General features: G+C 34.9%; 1 protein-coding gene across 2 annotated transcripts in view; it reads right to left on the bottom strand.

The window, feature by feature from the left end:
- The window catches only part of LRPPRC (leucine rich pentatricopeptide repeat containing), an 83,472-nt gene that overhangs the window by 26,373 nt on the left and 33,421 nt on the right, over nucleotides 1–23,678 (bottom strand). For both annotated transcript variants that reach the window (XM_030269010.4, XM_030269008.4), the window contains exons 18-25: nucleotides 23,532–23,609; nucleotides 23,151–23,204; nucleotides 22,330–22,443; nucleotides 20,985–21,115; nucleotides 19,473–19,558; nucleotides 17,632–17,836; nucleotides 10,088–10,212; nucleotides 9,362–9,468 (exon numbers count right to left, since the gene is read on the bottom strand). In XM_030269010.4, coding sequence (XP_030124870.4) covers nucleotides 9,362–9,468; nucleotides 10,088–10,212; nucleotides 17,632–17,836; nucleotides 19,473–19,558; nucleotides 20,985–21,115; nucleotides 22,330–22,443; nucleotides 23,151–23,204; nucleotides 23,532–23,609 — 900 coding nt within the window. The remainder of the gene's footprint in view (nucleotides 1–9,361; nucleotides 9,469–10,087; nucleotides 10,213–17,631; nucleotides 17,837–19,472; nucleotides 19,559–20,984; nucleotides 21,116–22,329; nucleotides 22,444–23,150; nucleotides 23,205–23,531; nucleotides 23,610–23,678) is intronic.

The raw sequence follows: 23,678 nt of genomic DNA, 5'->3' as shown, positions 1-23,678 counted from the left end.
GTCAAATTTTTTGAAGAGCCATGTCACACAATCTACCTACTAATGTCCAACATATCTAAAAAAAGTTTACAGCAAAATGTGTGCAAAGCATCCATCATTTTTAGCTCTTCTCCTTCCCTCCCAAAGATATTTGGATTTCCTGGCTTTATACTATCTTGTCTTAGCACAAATATAATTTAGAGAGTGGACTGTTTTTTTATTTCAAATGTCCAGATTCACATTAACATAGCTTAAAGTAACTGCGTGGAAATGTCTGTTCACCCCTACAGAGAGGTGTTTTGACTCTTGAAGGCTTTTAGGTTTTAATGTTGTATGAAATCTCTACATTTTAAATATCAAGTGCAACTTTAAAAATTTGAATGCCAGTTTGCACAAAAGAGGCAGTTTGAACAAAATGCTGTGAGAAACACTAAGTTTCAGTTGCAAAACAGTGAAAACAATTACTATTGGAAATGTGAATTTACCTTTTCTCTTTTAAAAACACAGATCATTTCCTTCTCCTACATTCTCCAAGCACAGAATTACTACCCTTGCATCTTTTTGAAATAATTCAGCATACACCAGAGAACCAGCATGCAAACTTTCAGTGAAAACTCTAAAATTTTGCTAAATATATAGCAAACAGTGTTCTGTAGAGTAAATGCTGGGCCATATAATCCTACCAATCACCCAACCATTCTATGAAGTCAACATAAGGGTCTGCTAAAACAGGATGCTTATCCCACAGCTCCTCAACATGAATAATGTCTGGGTATTTAGCTGTATTGTTAGAATAGTCTCAGCCCAGAAGGTTACTGAAAAATTGTGTCTTCCCACATATTCAAAGTTGTATATATAAACACAGTTTTCCAGGTACGTGCTTTTTTCCAATTAGTTGTTTGTTTGGGGTTTTTTCCCTCCCCACAATTACTTATATTTATAGGGACCTGTTCAGTGCTTTTTTAAGATCTACCAAGCAGTTTCACATAAAATATGCTGAAAATTAAGCCAAGAATTAACATCTTACACAACAGGCTCTTTATACACAACAGGCTCTTGAAAATGAAAAAGAAAGAAGTATGTTGCCTGCATTTGTTGCTAATCCTCTTTACGACATGGTAAAATTCAAATGCTGAATTCACTTACAACTTCCAATATCACTGCTGATCCGAATGCCAATGAACTCAACAGCTCGAAAGCTACAAACTTTTTATAGTAAATCCTTTCCTGTTCAGAAATGATTGATGTGTCTGTCACTACAAGGACAGCTGAGTTATACAACAGATATCCTTGTGTTTCATTTTGAAATTGAGAAGTGTTTTCACATACTGCAGGTCTCAATCATCAAAAGAACATCTAGGTCAGATTAACTAAATCTCCAGGGCTTGCCTGATAGTCCATATTTGTAGCTTATCCTTTACAATCTTAGGGAATTTTAAACACTGCATTTAGCAGCAAGCAGTGTTTCTACAATACAGCAGACTGAAAAAAAGAAAAACAGAATGCAAAGAATAAAGAAAAATTAAGTAAAAAACTATAATTACTCTTCCAAACTCCCATTTACAATTTTGATCATGCTTGTTTCAATGGACTAAGTAATAAGAAAACCCATATCGAGTTTTAGTGGTTTCTTTGTTTTGTTGGGGATTTTTTTGTTTCAGTCTCTCATGCAATTCATCCAGCATATAAACTGAACACTGATGTCTGTCTTTTACAGTCTTTTGAAATATAAGACAGTTGTATTGTACCAGATCAAATCTGGTTATCCTCTCTGTAACAGTAACTACAGGAGAATATAAAATACCAGAAAAAACAGCAATACTTTCCCTTTAGTGCTCTTCCACTCTCTAACTACCTGAGGTTCAGTGGATCACACTGGTTCTACTAAGTTATTTCTCTTCCGTGAGCTCTTCTAGTTGGCCCTGAAACCTCTTAAGACTCATCACATTCAGAAGATCTTTTGGCAATAGGTTGCCTCTACCACCTTTTGTAGAGAACAACCAAAGTACTACCACTTCTGATTATTTTCACTAGCTTAGATTTTCTATTAGAAGACAATATACAATTGATTTTTATTATCTCAATTTCATACTAGCCTAATGATCAGTATATAAAATCATTCCCTGATCCTTCTCCAGGCTAAGCAGAATTCAGCTATTTCATTGTATCTCCTATAGAAATCAGTCCAGAGTTTTGATCAAAACTTAGACCAGATGTGATTCTTGGGGTGATCTACACAGGGCCAGGAGCGAGACGCGATGATGCTGATGGGCCCCTTCCAGCGCAGCATAATCCGTGATTCTATAACAACTACACTTATTCTACACTTATACCCACACCAATTTACTCACTGATTCTACACCTTCACAAACAATAAGGAACACTAACCAGAAAGGGATAAATATGCTGCATCTTTAGAAGAACTCTTGTCAAGCAGCACTCAAAAATCATGCAACAGTTCTAACACACTGAAAGCATTTGATTTGCTCTCCTCCTTCTGAGAACCAGTCACTTCAGGTGATTGAAGGGGTCTAATCAGCAGATTTTCTGTACTAACAGTTTTATTTGAGCTAATTTCTATCTTTATAGCTGAAAGAAAACAGATTGTCTGGAAAAATACTGACCTGTCAGAGAGGAAACTATTAGATGTTTTTACCAATTTTAAAATAATGATAGAAATACTCAAATTCTGTTTACATTAGTATTCTGTAACTGCTATAGCCAATAGACCCATGGTTTTTTACTTTCAAAAAAGTTTTTCTAACAAAAAAGTTTTAAAAATTAAAGACATATGAAAACATTTTACTCCTCTCCACTTGCCTAAACCATACCTTTTCTCTTTAAACACAAAACTTACAGAGAAAAACCACAAAAGACAACATACAGACCCGAAGCCCTGAGTGCTATTCAAAAAGATGACTTTCAGCAAACTAAGAGTTGAGAACTGCCCCAAAATAGTGCCACTTTTGCTGGCTTAGGTTGCATAACTGCTTAAAAACCAGCAGCAGCATTTTTCATTTGGCATATATGCGACATGAGATGGAGAGCTTCTGTTTTAACCTTGCAACACTGCACGTTACTGCACCTGTTTGGCAAAATAATTCTTACATATAGCAGTCACTTACTCTAGCCTTTCATAACTGCACTGTGAATAACATATCAATTCTAACTATTCAAGTTTAACCCCAACCACCTTATCTACCTTACCTTTACTTCAAAATTTCTGCATTTTCTTTGCAAAAATTAAATATTTTCTTACGGAAACAGTTCTACTATAATTGCTAATTCAAACATATTGGAAAGAAACCAATTTTATAAAAGTCACCCATGTTGCACTTCCCATTGGTATTCTTTGGAAGGATAGATCCATTCATTTCTCTCTTTGCAGATCAAAAAGCCAGTAATAGTAAGAGACAGCTAATGCTGCTAAAGGAAGAAGAACATTTCATGAAGAGTTACATCAGCAGCAATAACAGACTTATGCTACCAGTACCAGAACCAGCTACTGAGATTTAGATGCCAAAGCAATGTTTTGCAGGAAAATGCGTTACTTCTCCAAGCAGACAGGCTTGGGCAGACAGCTATAAGAACTGATGTGTGTCATTCCTAACAGTTCTCTCCAACATAAGCACCAAAGAAAATAGAACACTTGATGGGAAGTTCTTCATTTAAAGGCAGATTTTTCCCTGATTCCACAAAAATGTCTATGAAAATCTCATTAATTCCATGCAGCTTTAATGAAGCCTGGGATATTTTTGCATGGCAGGTTGTTTGAACAAAGCTGTTTACAACATAAACATTGGATGTTTTCCCTGAATCTTCCCCTAAGTTAAAACTTGTAGCAGAAGTCCTCACTTTTACTAAGCTGTAGGTGCACTTCTTAATCAGAAAGTTAGAATAACAATATAAAATTTCTGTACCTTCTGTAGCCATCCTAGTCTAGTTATTGAATGAGATGCTTAAAACTATTTTACAGTATTATTTTTTTCTTCTCCTAAGCATTTTTACTTTCAAATAACAATGCACTAGTTTTTTAAAAATACCAATTAACATATTTACATTTTTTAAAAAAATAATCTTACATCTTGAGTTCATATGTATGCAGGTATACCACTCTGCTGTATTTCTCCCACTAGTCATTGTAGTAAAGTCTAAGTGAAGTATCATTGTTGAATACACAAGAAAAAACCCCTATTTTGATTATTGGCTCTGAACTTTTGTGCAATAGTCCAGAAGCTCACAAAATATCCAGCTTTAGAGACTGAGTGATCTAAAAATCATCTGTGCATGAAAAAGCATCTTTCTTGTTGCAATCATATCAATAGTCCAATAAAACATATTAGTGCTCTCTTAGCTCAGCTTTTATTTAAGTCATTGTACTGCAGCATAACATTACAGCTATGGCTGTTTATGGCTGGCAACGGAAGCAATACTTTTTCTACAGGTTCATTTTCCACTTAGAAAGAAGTTTAGAGCTCAGTGTTTTCAAAAATGGTGTCTTTGGTGATGGCACAGAAAGATACCCTCACTCACTTTACTCTTTCGAAACAAAAGAAGACCTTGCAAACTATCTAAAAAAATAAAGAATTTCTCTTCTTCTTTATGAGCAATTTTGTTCAGAAATAAATATGACTAAACAAAATACAACTCCCGTACAATACGGAATTCTTTAAAGAGAAGCACATCTAAAATATGTGGTTTTACAGTGTATGATGAATGAAAAAAAAGCATTATAAACTTCTTCCTTCAAACACAAAGTCCCTGGAGCTATGAAAAGATAAACAGATCTTGCCATAATCCAACATTCTGAACACATTACTGTCTTCCTTTTGGGAAGGAATTTTTTCCTTTAGTCATCTCCTTTACCAAATTTACTTATTTGAAATATATCCCTTCCCTGTAAGAAAGGAATACTTAAGAATTTCTAAATAACATGCACTGAATTTGTAAACACCCCTTCTTAAATTTACCTACATACATTGATGCATGGAAAGAAAATCCAAGTTCACTAATAACTAACTGCATCAGAGTCCAGTTTCAGAAGCAGAAATAATTATTTTATTGGACTAATAGGACTCAATAGCAATAATTTTAAAAATTAATCTTTTCTTGTAATTATAGGGCTTGCATGCTTAAAAGCTCATTCCCCTCCATCTCAGTTGTATACAGTTACTCTAATAAAAGCTAATAAAAGCTATTACACCTCCTACAAACTATTCCTAAATCTCAGACCACCATTATCAAATACAACCCTGTTCACAAACATGTAAATTTTGTTTTAATCACCTCCACTCTTTTCTCAACAGGACCAAAATTAAGTATTTGTAAATAAATTCAGACACTAGATATAACTATCACTAAATTACACATAACTGATGCACCGCCCTCACTCCCCCAACCCTGCTGTCACAAATCAAGAAAGCATCTTCTGGTAGTTCATCTCCAGCATAAAATCAGCAGGATGCAATTTTATGATGCAGACTCTTTAAAAAAGCAATCTGGATGAAAGAAGGTTGTAATCTCTCAATATCATGTAGAAACATTCTCATTGTTTTTATGGCAGATTAAATCCAATGGCAACTGGTATCTTGAGGTCTGCTGGCAATGAGTGTTACAATTCTTTGCTTAAATCTATTTACCTCTTAAATTAACTTGACATCTGTTGATAGATATATTCCTGTACACTGAACTCACTCAAACCAGTTCTTTTGTCAGGTCCCAGACTGCAGCAGCAGATGCCTTTCCTTACATTTCTTCACAATGGAACACAGTTCGTTAAGCTATTTCACAAACATTTGTTCCTGAATTCTTCACACTAATGTCTCAAGATATGCATGGTATGACAAATTTAATTATTAAATATAAACAACAAATTTGGTATGAGAGTAGATGAAGATAGTATCATACTTGATTAAAATTCAGTAAAAAGAATTCTGAAGCCATGCACTATCCATGGCAATTTTCAAGGAAGGCTCCTCTAGTGGAAACAAAATACACAGGTTGAACTTCTACTGAAAAACTCTGACGCAGTTTCCCTGTATTCCAATCTTCTTTGCCTTCACTTCCAGCAAAACCTAAACCAAAGGAGTAATGAGAGCTCTTACTCTTTCATTGAAAGAGCAAATTAACAGCTGCTATTTTAACAGCCCACGTGATTTGATCTAGAAAGATGTCAAGAATCATCTGTCAAACACCACGAAGACAGTGGCACACTGCTACCAACTCCTACTTCCTATCAGAAGAATCAGTATCTCCCAATGAAAAATCCAAGTGACCTGATACCTTTCTTAACAGGGTGCTTGTTTTGGTTTATTGAGGTAAGTATTTTGCTGTGCAATGAAACTTCATTTAAACATTTTATTGATACAGTGCAGAAATGGTTTAACATCAGTTTAATACCTTGCCTACTCAGTCACAGGAATGAAGTGTTCACTTCTGCTCCATGAAAACGTGGCTCAGACTTTCAGTGAGCAGATTTATAGACTGGCTTTGCTTAACCCTCTGCTGCAGAATTGTTACAGTACTGAAAGAGATACAAATCTTTTCAGAAAAAGCCAAGAGAGGACTTGGGCTGCATTACACACTGATTCAGTGGGTATTGAAATAGCTGCATTTAGCATGAGTAAATGAAGGAAAAAGGGTGAGTCTAGAAATACCCAATCATCATGAATCCAAAATAGCTGCAAGTCATGAGATCCTGGCGAAAAATTCAGAGATGAGCAAAATATTAAATCCAACAAAAATGGCAGCCATCAACTATATTTTAACTACTGTAAGTAGTGAAATCTGTAAGCCTCCATGCAGCATGAAAACAAACAGAGTAACAGGTCAATAGGGGAATAAATAAATTTCTCCAAGGTGGTATAACATCCCCTTTTTTATCCTACTCTTCTGGATGACCTTCCCATTACTGGAGATATTAAGCACCTGCTTAATGAAGTGGCAATCAACAGCTGAGTAAAAGGGACTTTTAACTGTCCAGTACAGGCAACAGGTAACCAGTTGAGAGATCTGGCAGACTAGGCTCTAAAATACTCTTTCATCATTTATATACCAGCCTTAGAAGAACATAACACCAAACAATTCTTCTAGATTCTCTCCACACAATTATTTAAGACCTCTCTCCAGAAGGAGATCTGATTAAAATTTTTTAAAATAAGAAAACATTTCAGAGGATAGGTAAGTATTTTTTTAGAAGGTACTTTCCCCTAATCCTATTTATTGAAAATTCACATGCCTTTCTTTTAGTCTACATTAGTTTTAATGTAGTTAGTTTAGTTAAAGGCAAAACATACTGACCTAATTTTCTTCCTTTTTTCTTTATGAAAAACAAAATTCAATGACAAAAGGCAATTAAGCTGCCTTTCTAAGTAAGGGAAAAAATCCTAAGTATCCAGAGCTAGATTTGATGACATAGAAGTCATGCTGTGCCCATCCAAGGGAAAGCAAGCTAGTATGTGACCTTGTGGTAAAGGGCAAGAAGAGAGATGTGCCAACTGTGTTGACATGATCATCTTTGAAGGACTCAAGACAAAAGCTAACTTATCAGTTGAGGTGCATTTAAAAAGACCTAAATCATGTCTTGATGTACCCATTGGTAGAACTTTTTTAAGTGTAAAGCAAAACAACATCTACCAGCACAACTCTGGGGGGGGCTCAGGAATCTCCAGGCGTAGCTAGAATAAAGTAGACTTACACTTTACAGAGCAGCCAAGGCTACCTTGCCTGTAGCTACTGCCTCTGAGAACAAGATTTTTCAAGAGCTTAACAAGGCAGTTCAAGAATACAACAAACTGCTCCTTATCACATGAACCCCGTTTTGCCTCAGGAACAGCATTTCCCCCACAGCCTTCTCAAACACAACTTCTCTTCCAGTCAGTATGGCCTCAGAAGAGACTCCCACTACCAAACTACCACATGCTTCAGCCCAGCTGTTCTAGCAAGGGTCAGACAAGGCAGGAAAACTTCCATTTCATTTCCAGATATTTGGTGTTCAGATTTATGCCTAAACATTTGTATTTCTGGTGACTCATGATAAATCACTAAATACTGAATACCTGCAGAGAGAATCTGGCATGTTTTAAGAAAACAACAAGAGTTTCAGTGCCCCGACAATTTGGTAACTTGCGTATTATCCTATTCACCATTGCAGAGCTCCAGACATCAATAGAAATTCTGAGAAATTAAATGCTAATATCAAAAAAAGAGCTGCTAAATCACATGACATAACAGTTTTGCTCATTTAGCTTTAATTTTACTTCCAAATCTCAGATTTCATATTTTCACCTCCTAAATGCTTTAATCACTGTAAAAAACTCAACTCCTCAGTGTCATCTGCTGTCAGACACTGATATTTCTGTTCTTCTGTATTATCAGATTTGAGCTCCAAAACACCCCCTCAGAACAAAAATACCAATGTTTCTACACTGTGCTTAGCAATATCTACACACCCCACAGCAGGACAGTATTGTTCCACCACACACAAACAAACAGATCTTCAGTTAAGATTTTTTTAATGCAAGAATTCCATTAGACAATTCAAGCAGAGATAGCTGGTATTTCAAATATTCTAAGGGGAACTAGGAGAAAAAGCATTCTTTGTCTCAGGAACGAAAAAAAACCCCAAAAATTAGGCTAGAGTTGTGTATGTGCATAACACAAATGTGGAGGACAAACTATTACCTTTTCTGCAAAATGCTCCCATACATTAAGTGAAAAACTTATGCAGCATTTTAAAAGCCTACAACTGTGTTAAGAAGAAAAAATAATCACAATCTGGGCAGACTCTGCAGCTGCCCCTTTGACTTATCAATTTCAGTAAGCACAATTTCAATCAAGTCTAGATAAAATATACTAATCCTAAATAGACCAAGTTTGTCACCTACCACTTCCTATAAGCTGCTTACTATCCTGAAAAAGGGAGAGAGAGAAGAAATGCTAAATTAAATGCCAAACAGTAGCAGACAGCGCTTGTTTGGCTGATTAACTTGTAGACAAGCATTACAAATAAATCTGAGCATGGTCTGCAGCAAATTAAATTCCAGTGCTTTTAAGAACAAAGAATTCCTTCGGAAAGAGGATTAGCAACTTTACACCCAGGAATGCCAGTTTAATTTAATTGTTCCACAATCCGATATTTAATATGCAAATATCATTTTGATATATAAGAGCAAATTTGAAAAAGTAAGGAAACAATTTCAATGTACAAGAAAACTGTCTCTCTTCTGAACTGTAATTATACAAAATAAAGCTGGCCAAGGGTTTTTTATTACTGGGATTGCATTATATAAATGTGAATCAGAACAAGACTAATTAAAGGTTAAAAACTTTAAATGTTTCTAATTAAGAGTCTAAATAGCTGCACAATTAGTTAAAATCCTACCTCAATGACCTTCTTGGCCTCTTTGTATTTTCCTGTTTGCAAGAAGGCGAAGAAGAGATCGTAAAGAGCCATCATGTCACCATATTCTCTGCTTATAAAATCTGAAACTAAAGACAGAATAAAACTCATTAATTTACTCAATATATTGAAGCATTTCAATATTTATGTCAGACATTCCAAACACAAATATTTTACAAGCCTCATAAAAGATAAGCTATAGCGGGATAATTTTGAAACAAACAGAATGATTATAACACATGACACAATTTGTTGTAGCTTTGTGGTTGAGCATATTTTAAATGTTTTTCTGCACTACATTTTGAACTATATTCAACAAAACTGACTGTATGGGCATGCTCTCCTCATTGAAAGTGAGGATATATGGTTTGTGAACTGCACATCTATTTGAAAAACAGATGTATTGTTTTGTTATTGTGTTACTATTAATATTTTTCTTAACAGTAACATACACAGCTAGAACAAGTATTAGCACTAATCTTGGAGAGCTCAATGATGTATTATACAAACAGAGCTGTTCTGTGTTTAAAATTACAATCAATTTTTAAATCTGAAGAATGCAGGCATCATATTAGTGCTTTGAAGTTTATATATAAGGACAAACATTTTTTTTATTTCAGTTGAAAGAAACAATATACAAATCCTGGAAGAAAAACCCCCAGAAAACACTTCCTATTAGCAGACAGCATTTGACTACATGCAACTAACCCTTCTGCAGAAGATCAGCATCTCCTTTTTCTACCAGTTTACAGCAGATGTTGTGAAGTTGAAGAATTTTACCATACTTCTTGTAACAGCTGATGAAAGCTTCCAGAGCTGCAGGCATGTCATCCCTGGTGGAATGAAACAAAACAAGAACAAAAACTTTCTGAGCAGGAGCAATCCATGCTGAAACCACTTTAATCTTGAAAATTTCACAGAAAATTCATTTAGCAGTCTATAATCCAAGTGTTTATTCCCCCCTCAAGTCTTATTGAGCAATATTCTTAAGATATGCTATGTCCTATCTTGACAAAACCCAAACTCCATGGAAAATTCTCTAAAGTGTTTAACAGCTTTATTTTTCTCATTTGTAAGTAATACTATGTACACTCTATTACCTCTATGTCTATGTTCAGGCATTTCCAATTTCTTCAAAATTATTCCACAGTATTTTGTTTCAATAGAGATCACCAGAGTTAAGATAACCACAGCTCATTAGATTGCTTTATACTGGTTTTACACCTTAACAGAGTGCCTGTAAATCATCTCTTGATGTCCATTCCATCACAATGGAAGGACTAGAGCATTATTCTGTTCTATATGAAAATCAGAATCCAACAGATATTTTCTACTTTTAAAATACAATTTTTGCAGTTAATTTAACAATATAGTATGGTACCAAAATGTGTTTTATGCTGGCCTATCCACATCAGAGACATGGCACTACTGTAAATCCATGTAATGGTAAATAAGTGTACAAGATGGCATCAAATGCATTGTGTCAGGAGCCTTTCAGCAGCAAGTAGAAGTAACACACAGAATAATTCCTTTTTTGGTACCTCAATCCTTCACTGAATTTTCCCCTATGTATACACTGTTAACACCTTCAGAAGTATACATAATTAAAATGCAAAACTGGAAAGTCAAAAACAATCACAGTAACAAAGATAAAATAACCTTCCATACTGTATAACTAACTGTACTTAATCATCTGCTGTAGATTTCTTTTTCACAGGATTACAACCCAATCTTGAAACAAAACTAAACAAAAGAAAGCAAAAACACCAGAAACAACCAAGGACAACCACAGACACACTGGTAAAACAATATGTCAAGTCATTATTTGAAGGATAATGTTTAAGCTGAAACAAAACAAGACCACACACACAAAATGTAAGTAGCCAGGCAGTCAGTAAGACTGCATTTTAGATTTCAAGAGCCTTATTTGATACGGATAATCTAAGTTACCAAAAAAAAAAAAAAAAAATCACTTAACAACAGCAGCTGCAAGGCTGACTCAAAATAATGATTTAACATTCCAAAAGCAACATTCCCAAGGATGATGAAAATGTTATTTTTCATCAACAAAACCCTAACATTACTGTTAAAACAAGCCAAATTCAGATGTCCTCTCCTCACACTGCATTTCTTGTACAGCACAGATTTTGCTTTTTCAAAGAATAACTAACTAAAGTACCATGCGCTACTATCATTATCTATGCTAATATTTTTAAAAAAATTAACAGTAAAACACAGAAGAATTAATTTTATTCAGTAATACTGGCATTCTTTAAAAGAACCTAAGATAATGGATTTCTACCTTATCCCCCTTACTGAGCCCTGTTTACAGTGCATCTTCTGGCACCCCATGGAGTCATTTGAATTTTTGTCATTTGGGGTGAAGACTAAATTACAGGTTAATTTCAAAACTGCAAGTAGATGTTGCAGGCTAGATTACTGTCATAAAAGCGAAATACTATGGTAGTTACCATAGTCAGATATAAAGATTTATATAATCAGTATTTTTCTCCTGCTTTAGATGCAAGTTCAGTTAACATCTAGAAAAAAACCAGTTTTACAGAAAACTACTCAATTTCTAAGGAGGCACAACAACATTTATACATTCAAATTAAAGTTTTCAGTGATAAATCTAGCTTTTCAGACTGATGCTCAAACAGCTATAGTACTGTCTCGGTGTTATTCCTACAGGATCAAAGTGTCTGTTTTTAGGTCAAAGCTATCAATAAATGAATGAGTAATTGGAATGTCATTCAAGCAGTAGCATTAACAGTTTTCTAGTCTCTACATGTATACTGCTGAAAGCATTAATACTGTACATGCAAAGAAAAAAAGTCAGCAAAGACCTGAGAAAAAATTAAATTTAAATATTGTACTTGTTACTGGGACCTACTGCTCAAAGGGGCTGACTAAGTTTGTGTTTAAGGAGTACTGTATCTTACACACTGATGTAATGTTATAACTGCTTTTAATCTACTAAAAATCAGATATATTTGTTCAGTTGCATTCAATCAACCAACCAGTCATCCACAGTTTATCGGGAACAGGGTTTATAGAACATACAAATACTAAAACTGGCAAAGACAAATATAAAGCAATAAAACACAGAGAAGTTCTGACTCGACAAATTGTTGGTACCACTACTGGAAAGAAAAAATTATCAAGCTTATGCTGGTACTTAAGCTTCTATAATTTAACAATCTGCAGTATTTTTTACTGTCACAAACAGCAGTTAATTCCAAGTAAATACCAGCAGCTACTTTTGTAAGCCATTTTTACAGTCCTTTTAGAAAATGAAAAAAGGAACTCACTGTAGGCTTCAAATTTCAAGCAGATGTAACATATTAATATGTTTCTTGAAACAATTATAATAAATAAAAAGAGCTGCACAAAAGAGAATTTCTACATTTTTAAGAAAATGCTATTTAGACATAATGATTTAAAACTAACAAACAGCTGTACATTTGAAAGTATTTGGGAGTCTTTCTGTAAGAAGTTATGCATGTCAAATACCCTTTTATCCTCCCAAAGGATACTTACTACTCTAAGATATTAAAAGCCTTGTCTAAAATTACTATTTAATTAATACGGTTCAAGTCAAAAAGGAGAAAAAAAGCCCATATATTCATAGCCATGTTGGAAAAATTGGATTTCCAGCATCAATTTGGAATAAATAGTGTTTAAAGCACAAACATAGACCATCCACGCTTCATTTTGAGTTGGCCAGATACTACAGCTTTAAGTCACTCACAAATATTATCTTTTCAAGACTAAGACCTGTTCCACTCAAAGATTAGGTGTATTTTTCTGGCACTTTGAAACTTGCTCTTTTAAAAAAAGAAGATATACTCTTATTTTTGAATGACAGAAGAAGCCTCAGCCACAAGTACATTCTGCTTGGCCTTTATGCAGCCCCAGAAGTGTCCTATTTTGGCATTATTTTCCAGCTAAAGTGAAGTTCAGGTTAAGATACCAAATTTTTTTATTCTTTTCTGTTTAGAATGGCTACGAAGTCCAAGGTATTATGGGTCCAATCTTCCAAAATATTTGTGTGGACAATTTTAATCACACAAAGCTATCTGAAGAGCCAAAATGACTCAGTTACTGGAAGGTTTACAGGACACACTGTAGCAGGACTAGCTATACCATTCCCCCATATTTCAGTCCCCCCCTCACTTTCAACAAGCCACTCCCCTCTTGCTTAAAGAATGTAGCACTAAATCTAACCCTTTTACTTGTAATAAACAACTTTCCCAACCAGAGAGTCTGCCTGATAAAAATAAGACTCCAAATATTGATTTTAATTGGAATGAAGTGCTGCAACATTATGCATAAAGCTTTAGTGAAGTGGCAATTTACCTAAGGGGTTTACTGATTGAAAAGCTCTCAAACCTGAAATCACTAGAGAGGTAAAAAGAAAAAAGGGACTCTCTGGGGTGGGGGTGGAGGGTAGCCTGGTAAAACAAATCCCTCTCTACAAATCTGAAGCAGATGTTAGTGTAGAGGGAAGTCAATTCAGCAAGGTACAATCAGCTTTACAAAAATTATTCTGTAAAAAGAGAACAGGCTCTTGAAAGAGCTAAATGTGTTTCTGTTCATTTACTGTACTAAGGAATCTTCAAGGAGACTGGTGTTGCAATTACAACTAATCCTCCCCAAAAAATTAACTGTGTTGAAGGCTTTGTAATTTCCCTAGGTACAATTTAGCTGTCACTTACTTTAAAATTTACTCAAACATGCGTTCCGAACAGCACTAACTTCACATGTCAAGTGCTTTCCAGCCAATTGAGTCTAAACTGGAAGTCGGTGTTAAACAACTGAATGATTAGACAAGATAGCTCATTTCCCTGCTCTTTTGTTCAGAATAAAATGCCACATTTACATTATCAGACTCAACAGGATTTTCTGACAGAGGGAGAAAAAACCCTAGTGAACACTGTCCATAGCAAGCACATGAAGCCTGTCATTTACCAATCATCCTTCAAAAAGCAATAGCCATGAATGTAACTTAATTACGACCCAATGATCCTTGACGAAAAATCATCTTATCACTGTCCTGTCCCCATAGGGCAAATGAGACACTTTTGTCCTTTGGCACCGATGATGCTAAATTCCTAATTGCAATAATGGAGTAAGAGAGCCAAACATCTCTAATTTCATTGCAACACGTAAGGAGCTAAAATAAAACATTTGAAATAATGCTGCTAAAACTTGGGAAAAAACCTCTCCCTGCTAGAGACATGTGTCCCCCACTAAAAACACCATTTAATTTACCAAGATGCCTATTTTAAAAAAGTGCATAGATAAGTCAAATAACTTGTAAGTGCTGCAGAATTATCTCAAAAAGAATCACAGGTGATTTTAACTCTGTGAAAACAACAGAAGGAAAATTGTCAAACCACTGCATTCATGCTCTGTCTTCTACATAAGAAACTAATCAAAATGGGTTTATATTGAGATTAATGACAAATGTGCACAAAATGCTCTACTGGGCAATGCTGTATTAAAATACACTAACCATTTTTAAAGAAAAACAATCCAACTATACTCCTTTTATCATTTAAAATAAAAGTATTAACAGCTTGTGTTCCCCGACTTAAAACTACAAAATAATTTACTCATATGACTCATATGGGCTGTAACATAATGCTTTCATAGTTTACCTGCAATTTTTCTTCCCTCTGCTTAAGAGCACTTCTTATATCTCAGGAATTAGTAAATCTCAACCCTGAAGAATTTTGTTTCTTTTCTCAAAGGTGAGTTTGTAGAGAAAACTTAAGCCAAAACTACAATCCTTACAAATCTTTATAATTTGTACATTATGTAGGTACCACAAGTTTTTCTAATTATCAGCAGGCGGAAGAACCGCTTCAAAAGTAAGACATATTTTAAGACAAAGTACAAGTTCTTTATATCCTTGCAGATTTTTGTCACACAATCCAAGGAAGGTTTATCACATTATATGTTAGACCACGATGATATGGACTGTCTCAATTTTTAATGTGATTTTTCCGTCTTGAGAAATTGTTCAAGGTCATAAATAAAAAAAAGTTATGCTGTCCACCATCAACATTTTTTTCATTTCCATGCTCTGTTAAAAACTTTTAACTTGCACTAGGACTTAATAAGAACTTAAGAATATTCAGGACTGGAAAAAATGGGTGGATGAAAACATTTTATACCTGTAATTGTTGAAATCTTCAAAAGACGCCTTTACAAGCAATTAAAAAGTGTGAAATAAATTAAGAACACAAAACACTAGTATAACCACTACTGTGGAGCATTTTTAAACACCCCAGAGCTTATTTCAGAGGCATACTGATGACCTGCAGCTAAACGACAACATTTCAGCATGATACTTGAGCTGTAGGATGGCAAACAATAAGCACTACTACCGAAAGAAATGACTAACACTTCAGTCACTCATAACTTTCAAAATACTCTTAGCATATTTAAGAAAAACAAACCAACCCCAAACCACAGCACCTCCCCCTTGCCAAAAAACAAACACCCCACTGAAAATGCTGTTATTCCTCCTAAGCAAATTATGCAGGAAAAAAACTTCCAAATTCTGTCTACCATCAGAGAAGATGAAGTCTCCACCCATAAGATGGGAAAAATCCATAAGAAACTGGCTGCCTTCGTGTTTTGTTTATATACATGAAATATATTGGCACCTCTGGAGCTGAGAACCAATGACTTCAAACCGTTCAATTCCACAGTCTGGAACTACTTTCTCCTTCATCGATCTAGTCTCATCAAAAGTTCCTTTATTAATAATAAAGCTCCAACTTTTTATAATTTTCCCCAAAAACTTATACTCCAAAAAATAAAGGAATCAAAATAAACTAACACTCATTACTGTCCTGTTTTCATCTGCACATGATCACACATTTATCTACATCATCATACACTACACCTCAAATGAAAAGAGCTGAAGTAGCACCAGGTACAACTCACATGTCAATGTGCATAAAGCAATTATGCAAAATGCAGCTGCTCGTATGCACACTGCAAAGCATATCAGATATTTTTCCGACACATTAGTTACATATGATTGCAGTTAAATTACTTTCAGAAATATCTGCCCGGCTTGTGATGCAACTAAGGCAGAGCCACTGACTACGAAGATGTACACTATATTCTTAACTGTTGACCACTTTGCTGAAACACTGTTTTTAAAAAGGAATATGCACACATCTACTAAGAGTTAGGTCTTGCTCAAGAATTTTCAGTACAGAAATGTTATACAGACCTTGCATACCCAGAATACTTACAAGAACTAAAAGCCCCTACATGGCTAACTTATATGATACTAGGAAAAATTCATTTCTTTCATAGGTATTATATTTATGCCAATAACATTTTGTTTAGATAAGCCAAATCTCAATAAATTGATTCATAAACTCTAGCTACAAGTGTTGAAAATACAGGAATTAGATAAGTAACATACAGATGAATAATAAAAGGATTGTGCACATGGTAAAGGAAAAGTGATTCTCGCCTCCATTTTAAAAGGAAATTATTATAAAATTCATATGCATGTTAATTCAAATATCCTACACCTCATAATGAAAACTCATGCAAAGGAATAATGCACATGGAATTAAAGATACTTCCCACCACAATGCCTGTATGAAATTCTCTAATAATGTACATTTTCTCTAATAAATGGTACTACAAGTATATACAGGCAAAACCCTTCAAACAGACCAGACAGTATTTTCTTTGAATTTTCAATTCAGCAACACAGTAGCCTACTGGCAATGATATCAAATTATTTGAATTACATGAATTAAAAATACTTCAGTATTCAACAACCACCCTGCAACTCACCTGAGATATACTGGAAAGGCACAGCAAAATAATGCTGTTTTGATGTGAAAACATGTTCCACTTAACCACAAGAGCTGAGACTGCACCTATCATGTTCTGAATAGCTATCTTGTCAAACAGACTTTAGAACAAACTAATTCATAAGCATATTCCAACATATAGCCACTTCATCTCTGATGTGCCCGTAAAACACAGCTGCTGTTCCCAGAGATCATGACATGATGTCTAGCTGATGAAAAGAGACTTAGCTAAATGAAGAAAACATATTTGTTCATTACTGATCTAAGATCACTTCAGTAATTGCACGTGCGTGAGCACTTCCAGACACATACGCGCAGCTGTGAATTGCGTACACAGGTCATAGAACGCATATAAAAATCATAACTTGGTTCATCTGAAGCCCAAGCATAGCTTACTTTTCAAGGTGAACTGTAATCAGAGGGGCATGAAGGGCAGCAGTTTGCACCAGCCCCAGGTTTGCAATGGCGTCATGTAATCGATTCACTGTTTCAACTTCACCTCGCTTGGCAGCGGCATTAAGAATGCGGAGAAAAGATGCAACTGCTCTGCCCGAGATAGGAACATCCTTCTCTTTCATCTCCGTTAGAATGTTAATAGCATCTACAATGAAACAACACAAAAGACCCTTAGGTAATTTCATGTAGGGAAAACAAACTGCTATTAAAACAGCATTTCAAACCCAGCAGGAATGTAAATTCTGGTGTATAATGCCGATTTCAAGTTAATTACTACTTGCATTTCTAAACGAGACTACAATTATAAATCCACAATAGCATGGTTTTATCATTTTCCTGCAACTTTGACTACAAATTATAGATAGGAACTGTGTGCCCACTCTGCACCACATAACCCTGTACAGCCTGCCCTATAGCTGCAAGATTCTACTAAATGGATGCTTTTATCGTTCAATGCTAACATCTGCTAAATCACCCCATTGTTTCTTCAGCAGATGGCTTGTCACGAGGCCAGATAATAAAGATATGTTTACACTGTATATACAGCCAGACTAATGGTCTGATACCGATAGGGCCTGTTTGCTGTGTCGATACTAATTAGCCAAGGAGAGCCAATGAAAGCTTTCTAACAGACTGCATGTTAAAACATTAGGTTCATTAAGCTTCATTAGTAAGGCGGAAACAAACATTTTTGTATATGGAATAAGTGCATTTTTATAATGTTCTTAATTACTGCACAGACAGAATGTTTTGACCACTTTATGTTTGGCTACATTTCTGAATTATTTTATTTTCTGAGGGACATTTATGGTCTTAAAAGCAAGCTCATATTTTCAAACTGCTTAATGTAGAGGTGGACATGATCTGATTTATTATTATTTGGGCAACATCAGCTTTGTTTATTATTTTTGTAACAGTAAGCTTAATAAAAGGCCAAGAGAAATTTCAAAGAAAGATCTTACATAAAAAAAACTGTATTTGCTTTTTTGTTTTATTTTACAGTGTTTTAAATAAAGCCATTACATTTTGTGTCTAAGCTTAGACCATGTTTTATAGTGTTAGTGTAGTTGTTACTCAACAAAATCATAGAACTCAATATTCAGAATTACCTTTTAAAGCCAATGACAGTCTAGAGTTCTTTTTAAAGATCAACCAAACCATGTAAACCACAGACTTATATTAGACTAAATTACAAAAATGAAAGAGCTAACAGCCTAATGCAACCATCTAGAAATATAAAATACACAGTCTGTAGAAAACTCATTAAAAAGCCAAAATTTCCAGGCAGTTTACAGATTGAATATACAATTAAGAGCAAACACAAAAAAGAATAGTAACAGAAAAATATATACTTTATTAAAAGTTAAAATTTTTTTTGTAGTACTTGGCTCTTATGAGAGGGTTATGTTTATAGGTTTTATGTTCAGCCTTCAGACCTTCTTAAGCAAAAACAAAGCCATTAGTCTAGGCACATACGCAATTTGTGCCATAAGTCATGATCTTCAAACTCAATCCAAACAGCAATGCTAATAAAAACTAGCTGCAGAAATGCAAAAAGCACTGAGCTGTGCAAATGTAAATGACAAGCTTGCCAATCCATTAAAACTAATGGCCTGCACTGTCCAAGCATCTCTGGTTGAATTCACATGCAAATTTGTATGCAAAATGTTCAAGCACTTTTCAGGACATGATATACCATTAATATCAAGTCACATTTTTATTCTCAAGGCAAGATACCTTTATTATATAGCAGAAACACACAATGAAAGCAAATGGATTACCTTCCAGTCTACCATGCTTTTCTAAAACTTCTACCAGTGCTACGTATTTTCCACTGTCAAGAGCAACAGGTGAATTCTTGGGGAAGCTGGAAATTAAAGCATTAAGAATTTTATCAACAGAGGCTTACATTTTATAGCTTCTGCTTAAAGATTTATTTTTCAAAGTATATAACACAGCAACAGCAGTAAGAGCTAAAAATTATAGTAAGTCTTAAAGGAAAAATCTGATAGAATGGAAAAGTTGCATCATTAGAACATGATTTAAAAATACGATCCACACACCTTCCCACCCTCAAAAGCCAAAGGTTATGTTTCTGAGAAAGAGTCATATGGTTTAATTAATTATGTGGTAGTTATTGCATAAAATAGGGTATTTTTCAGAAGCCAGGGAAGAAAGTGCAGATGACTGGAACAGGGCTATATTCTTTTTGATAGAGAGATTGAAACTATTTGCCTAAGTTACAAGCCCCTATTTTGAAGTTTCTGCTCTGCGTTGTTTCTTTTCTCTGGAAGTACTAAAAGTTAGTTCCTTCACCACTGTTTCTTTGTATAAAAATCCAAAGAGACACTTCTTTGCAATGAGGCTACGCTTGAGGCAGATCAGTAAAAATGTGTTACTGCAGTGAAAATCCAGCAGAAGACTGAATTTCACTTCCTGCAAGCTCACACTGGGGACTGTGCAAGAGCAGAACTACAGCCAAAGCCAATACACAATCCCTATTTGTAGAGTGGCAAAATTCTTTATATTAACAGTTCAATCATTTCACATAATTTCCAACACCAGTAAGGTGTAATGAGCACCTGCCTGCCAACCTACTGTAAAACCTAAGCAAGTACTTTGTGGGTGTATGTGAGAAATACCCTGAAAGTCACATATAACTTGTTTTTTATTCACTACAGCATCAGATCAAAAGAAGTCTTTTGAGGGGAAAAAGAAAGGGGCAAATAGAAGGATCATCTGTAAGAATTTTCTCCAGGCTAAGTCATGCATGGCATGTTTTAGCTGGGAGCTAACTTTTACTGCCAAAATACAAAGAACTGAATATAAAAATTTAAAATAGAATGCTTGTTGACAGTCTTAAAGTAACACTACTCAAACACTGCTATTCTAAAAATACTATAGGTGTCCTGCACTCTAAACACATTCTAGGTGCTTTCTAACACACAGTACAGGTACCCATCTTTACCTGCAAATTAAGCCAAAATTAAATTTAGACACTATGCATATTTAAAATAAAAATAAAACACACTTCATGTAGCAATCTGCCTTTTTCAAATTAAAAATAAAATAAAATTACTGACCATACAAAGTAGCTGCTTCTAATGTCCAATTACACAAAGCAAATTTTTTGTTTCCAAAAACCACACCCATGACTGTTTTAAATGCACATACATTGTTGGGGAAAACTAATTAAAAATGGATGAGGGGGTTAATACCCAACCTACTTAATTCAACAAGGTCTGTGTATCAGCATAAATCTCTGTGACATGTTTCAGTGCCGGTGTACTTACACTTTTTCTTTCAGGTTCATTGCCTCTTCTACATTATCATGTCGACAGCACAAATTTATTAAGGCTGCATAGCCACCGACAACCATGTCCGGTTCGTATTTGGCTTTCACTTCAAGGGCTTTTTGCATATTCTAAAAAAGGAACAAAGCAAAGATGTGAACGAGAGGAAAAGTCAATCTGACATTATGAATCTTATACATTCAGTGTGCAGTTACATGACTGCTTTAGTGCTTTTAGTAGTGTAGGATCATATACGAACACAGTGCTGTAATGCTTTAGGAAATTTTAAGAATGAAAGCTGTTTCGCAAACCTTTTTTTAGAACAGCTTTTACATTAATTTGAGAATAGACTTCTAAATAAGTCTTCTTACTTTGCATTTATATTTCTTGCATTTTTTTTAATGTAACATTTCTTTTTTTTTTTTTTTAATCCCAAGACCATGAACATGACTAACTCATATTCTAAAACAGCTCTTACTTATTTGGAATTCATAACCATTTTCACCTGGTACACTGCCAAACACATAACAAAACTACTTTCTAAAGAATAAGAAACCACTTAATAATTCCATAGAAAGCTTATTTTTCTATAAATTCTTATTAATACATTTGACCACTTTGAACTTGCAATGGTGTTTGCATCTAGGCTTATTTCATATGCAAAATTGTAGAGATACACAGCCGAGATACACAACTCTTTCTGAATTGTGTTCGTAGCAGCAGAGAATACTGTGCTATCATCTGCACAACTGTTACTGTTCCTATATATCCAGCTTTACAGGCAGGATCATACTGAACAAGAAACGGAACAAAAGTGTGGTGATACCCCACCACAAATTACAGACACACACTAAATGAATGTAAACTACAGCTGGACGCCTGCCGAATGAAGGCAAGAGACCCTTTATCTCAGAAGAGCTTTCCTCCTGCAGGAAAATGGAATTTCAATCCCTGCATTAACAACCTAGTAATATTTGAATTGCAAATGACTAGTGCATGTATCAGTTGCTTGACAATCTAGATATAAGAGACCGGAGCCATGGCTTGAAAGGACATTTGGCATGTATGATAAACCTATCACAGCTGTTACTATCATTCACTTTGCAGATTATTGTAAACAAACTTCAGCAACCCCAAAACATGCCATTCAAGGTGTTGCTGAAATTAGTTAACCTTTTGATTTAATTGCTTTTTGCACTTATGTTTGATTTATAAGCATCAAACCATGAAACCTGAAGCACTGCACTTGTCTTTGCTTAACTGTGTCTCTCCATAACACAGTCATTCATGTCCCTTTAAAAATATAGCTATGTGTTTCCAATTATCTCTGCATTGCTTAAGATACCTCTTCTTCACAAAGAGCATGTATGAGTTGTTTCAAGACATCTGTAATAGGCTGGTTTTCAGCTTTTCGCTGTTCTAGTTTCTTCTCCAAAGCAGACACGTCAGATTTAGCACTCTAAATGGAGGTAACAGAAAGAATGTCAATTGTGAAAACACCCTTCCCTGAACAACTTGTCGGATCACTTTAATAAAAGACAGACAAAATAATCCTCTTCTTTCATACTCAAAGAAATTTTTTAATCATTTAAGGTGCTTTTATCTGTTTAAATAGTACATACTAATTGAAAACTTGAGTCAGAATACAGTAAAAAAAAAACCCCAACATTAAGTCACATATCTACAAAGGTCAACGTTACTATTTCTCTCACACTCAGTTCTTTGTGTTCAGGGAAGTAGGGAAGAGCAGCCTGTTTCTTTTTCCATCTCCACTTTGCTCAGATCAGAAACGTAAAGACTTGACACTCAACCATTAGGAGCAGTATGGATTTATATGGTTCCTGCCACTCAAGTGGATCACTGTAATTTTACAAGCATGAATTAAGCCTCACACCACTACTGTTAACTAACTAGAACTTTCAAAAGAATATATACCAGGCAGGGAAACTGAGGCATGAGACCTCAGCCAACTCCAAGGTCAAGTATCAGGTCTCTATGAAAATCTGGAGAGCCTTTACTCCTACTCTGGAAAGTAACCTCTGAACTTCAAATGGTAGATTTAAATAACATTAATATACTTCCATGACCTGAAAGCTAGTGATTACACTTCATCTAAACCCCATATCCAAACAGTATTATTAAAGTAAGAACTGTGAATTTACTTACTTCTGGAATGTTGTCTGTAGACAGGGGTTTTTTAGGACACAGTAACCTTACATCCTGAAATTCAGTAAGACAAAAATATCACTGATCTCCCCCAAAGATCAATCTCTAAGTTAGCATATCATACTCAAAAGGTTCAAGGTAATTATATAATAGCAATGGTAAAAAAACCTGTGTTCTGCAGCATTATTATACTGACTTGAAACAGCACTTATTAAATGTATCCCTTTCACATTAGAAATTAAACCAGCTACAACAGTGAAAAATCACAGAAAGGTTAAAAGGCTTACATATAATCACTGCATGAAGATATTTATTTTGCAAAGGAGAATATATTCAGAGATTTTATTTTAGATTCAAAGTAATTGCTATAGAACCACAGACCTTAATTAATTCAGGAACTTGAGAGGAGTCCAGCAGTCTGCAAATGCCGCTGTAGTGGCTTGTAGGGATAACTATATTCTGTACCAAGAGGTGGGGAAAAAAATTATATGAGTTTTGAAACAGAACCAAACTGAAATTTGTCTAACA

The sequence above is a fragment of the Taeniopygia guttata genome, chromosome 3, assembly GCF_048771995.1.
Source record: "Taeniopygia guttata chromosome 3, bTaeGut7.mat, whole genome shotgun sequence".
In the NCBI taxonomy this organism is placed as follows: Eukaryota; Metazoa; Chordata; class Aves; order Passeriformes; family Estrildidae; genus Taeniopygia; species Taeniopygia guttata.
Note: the sequence above shows the minus strand (reverse complement) of the source record. Positions and strands in the feature narration are given on the sequence as shown.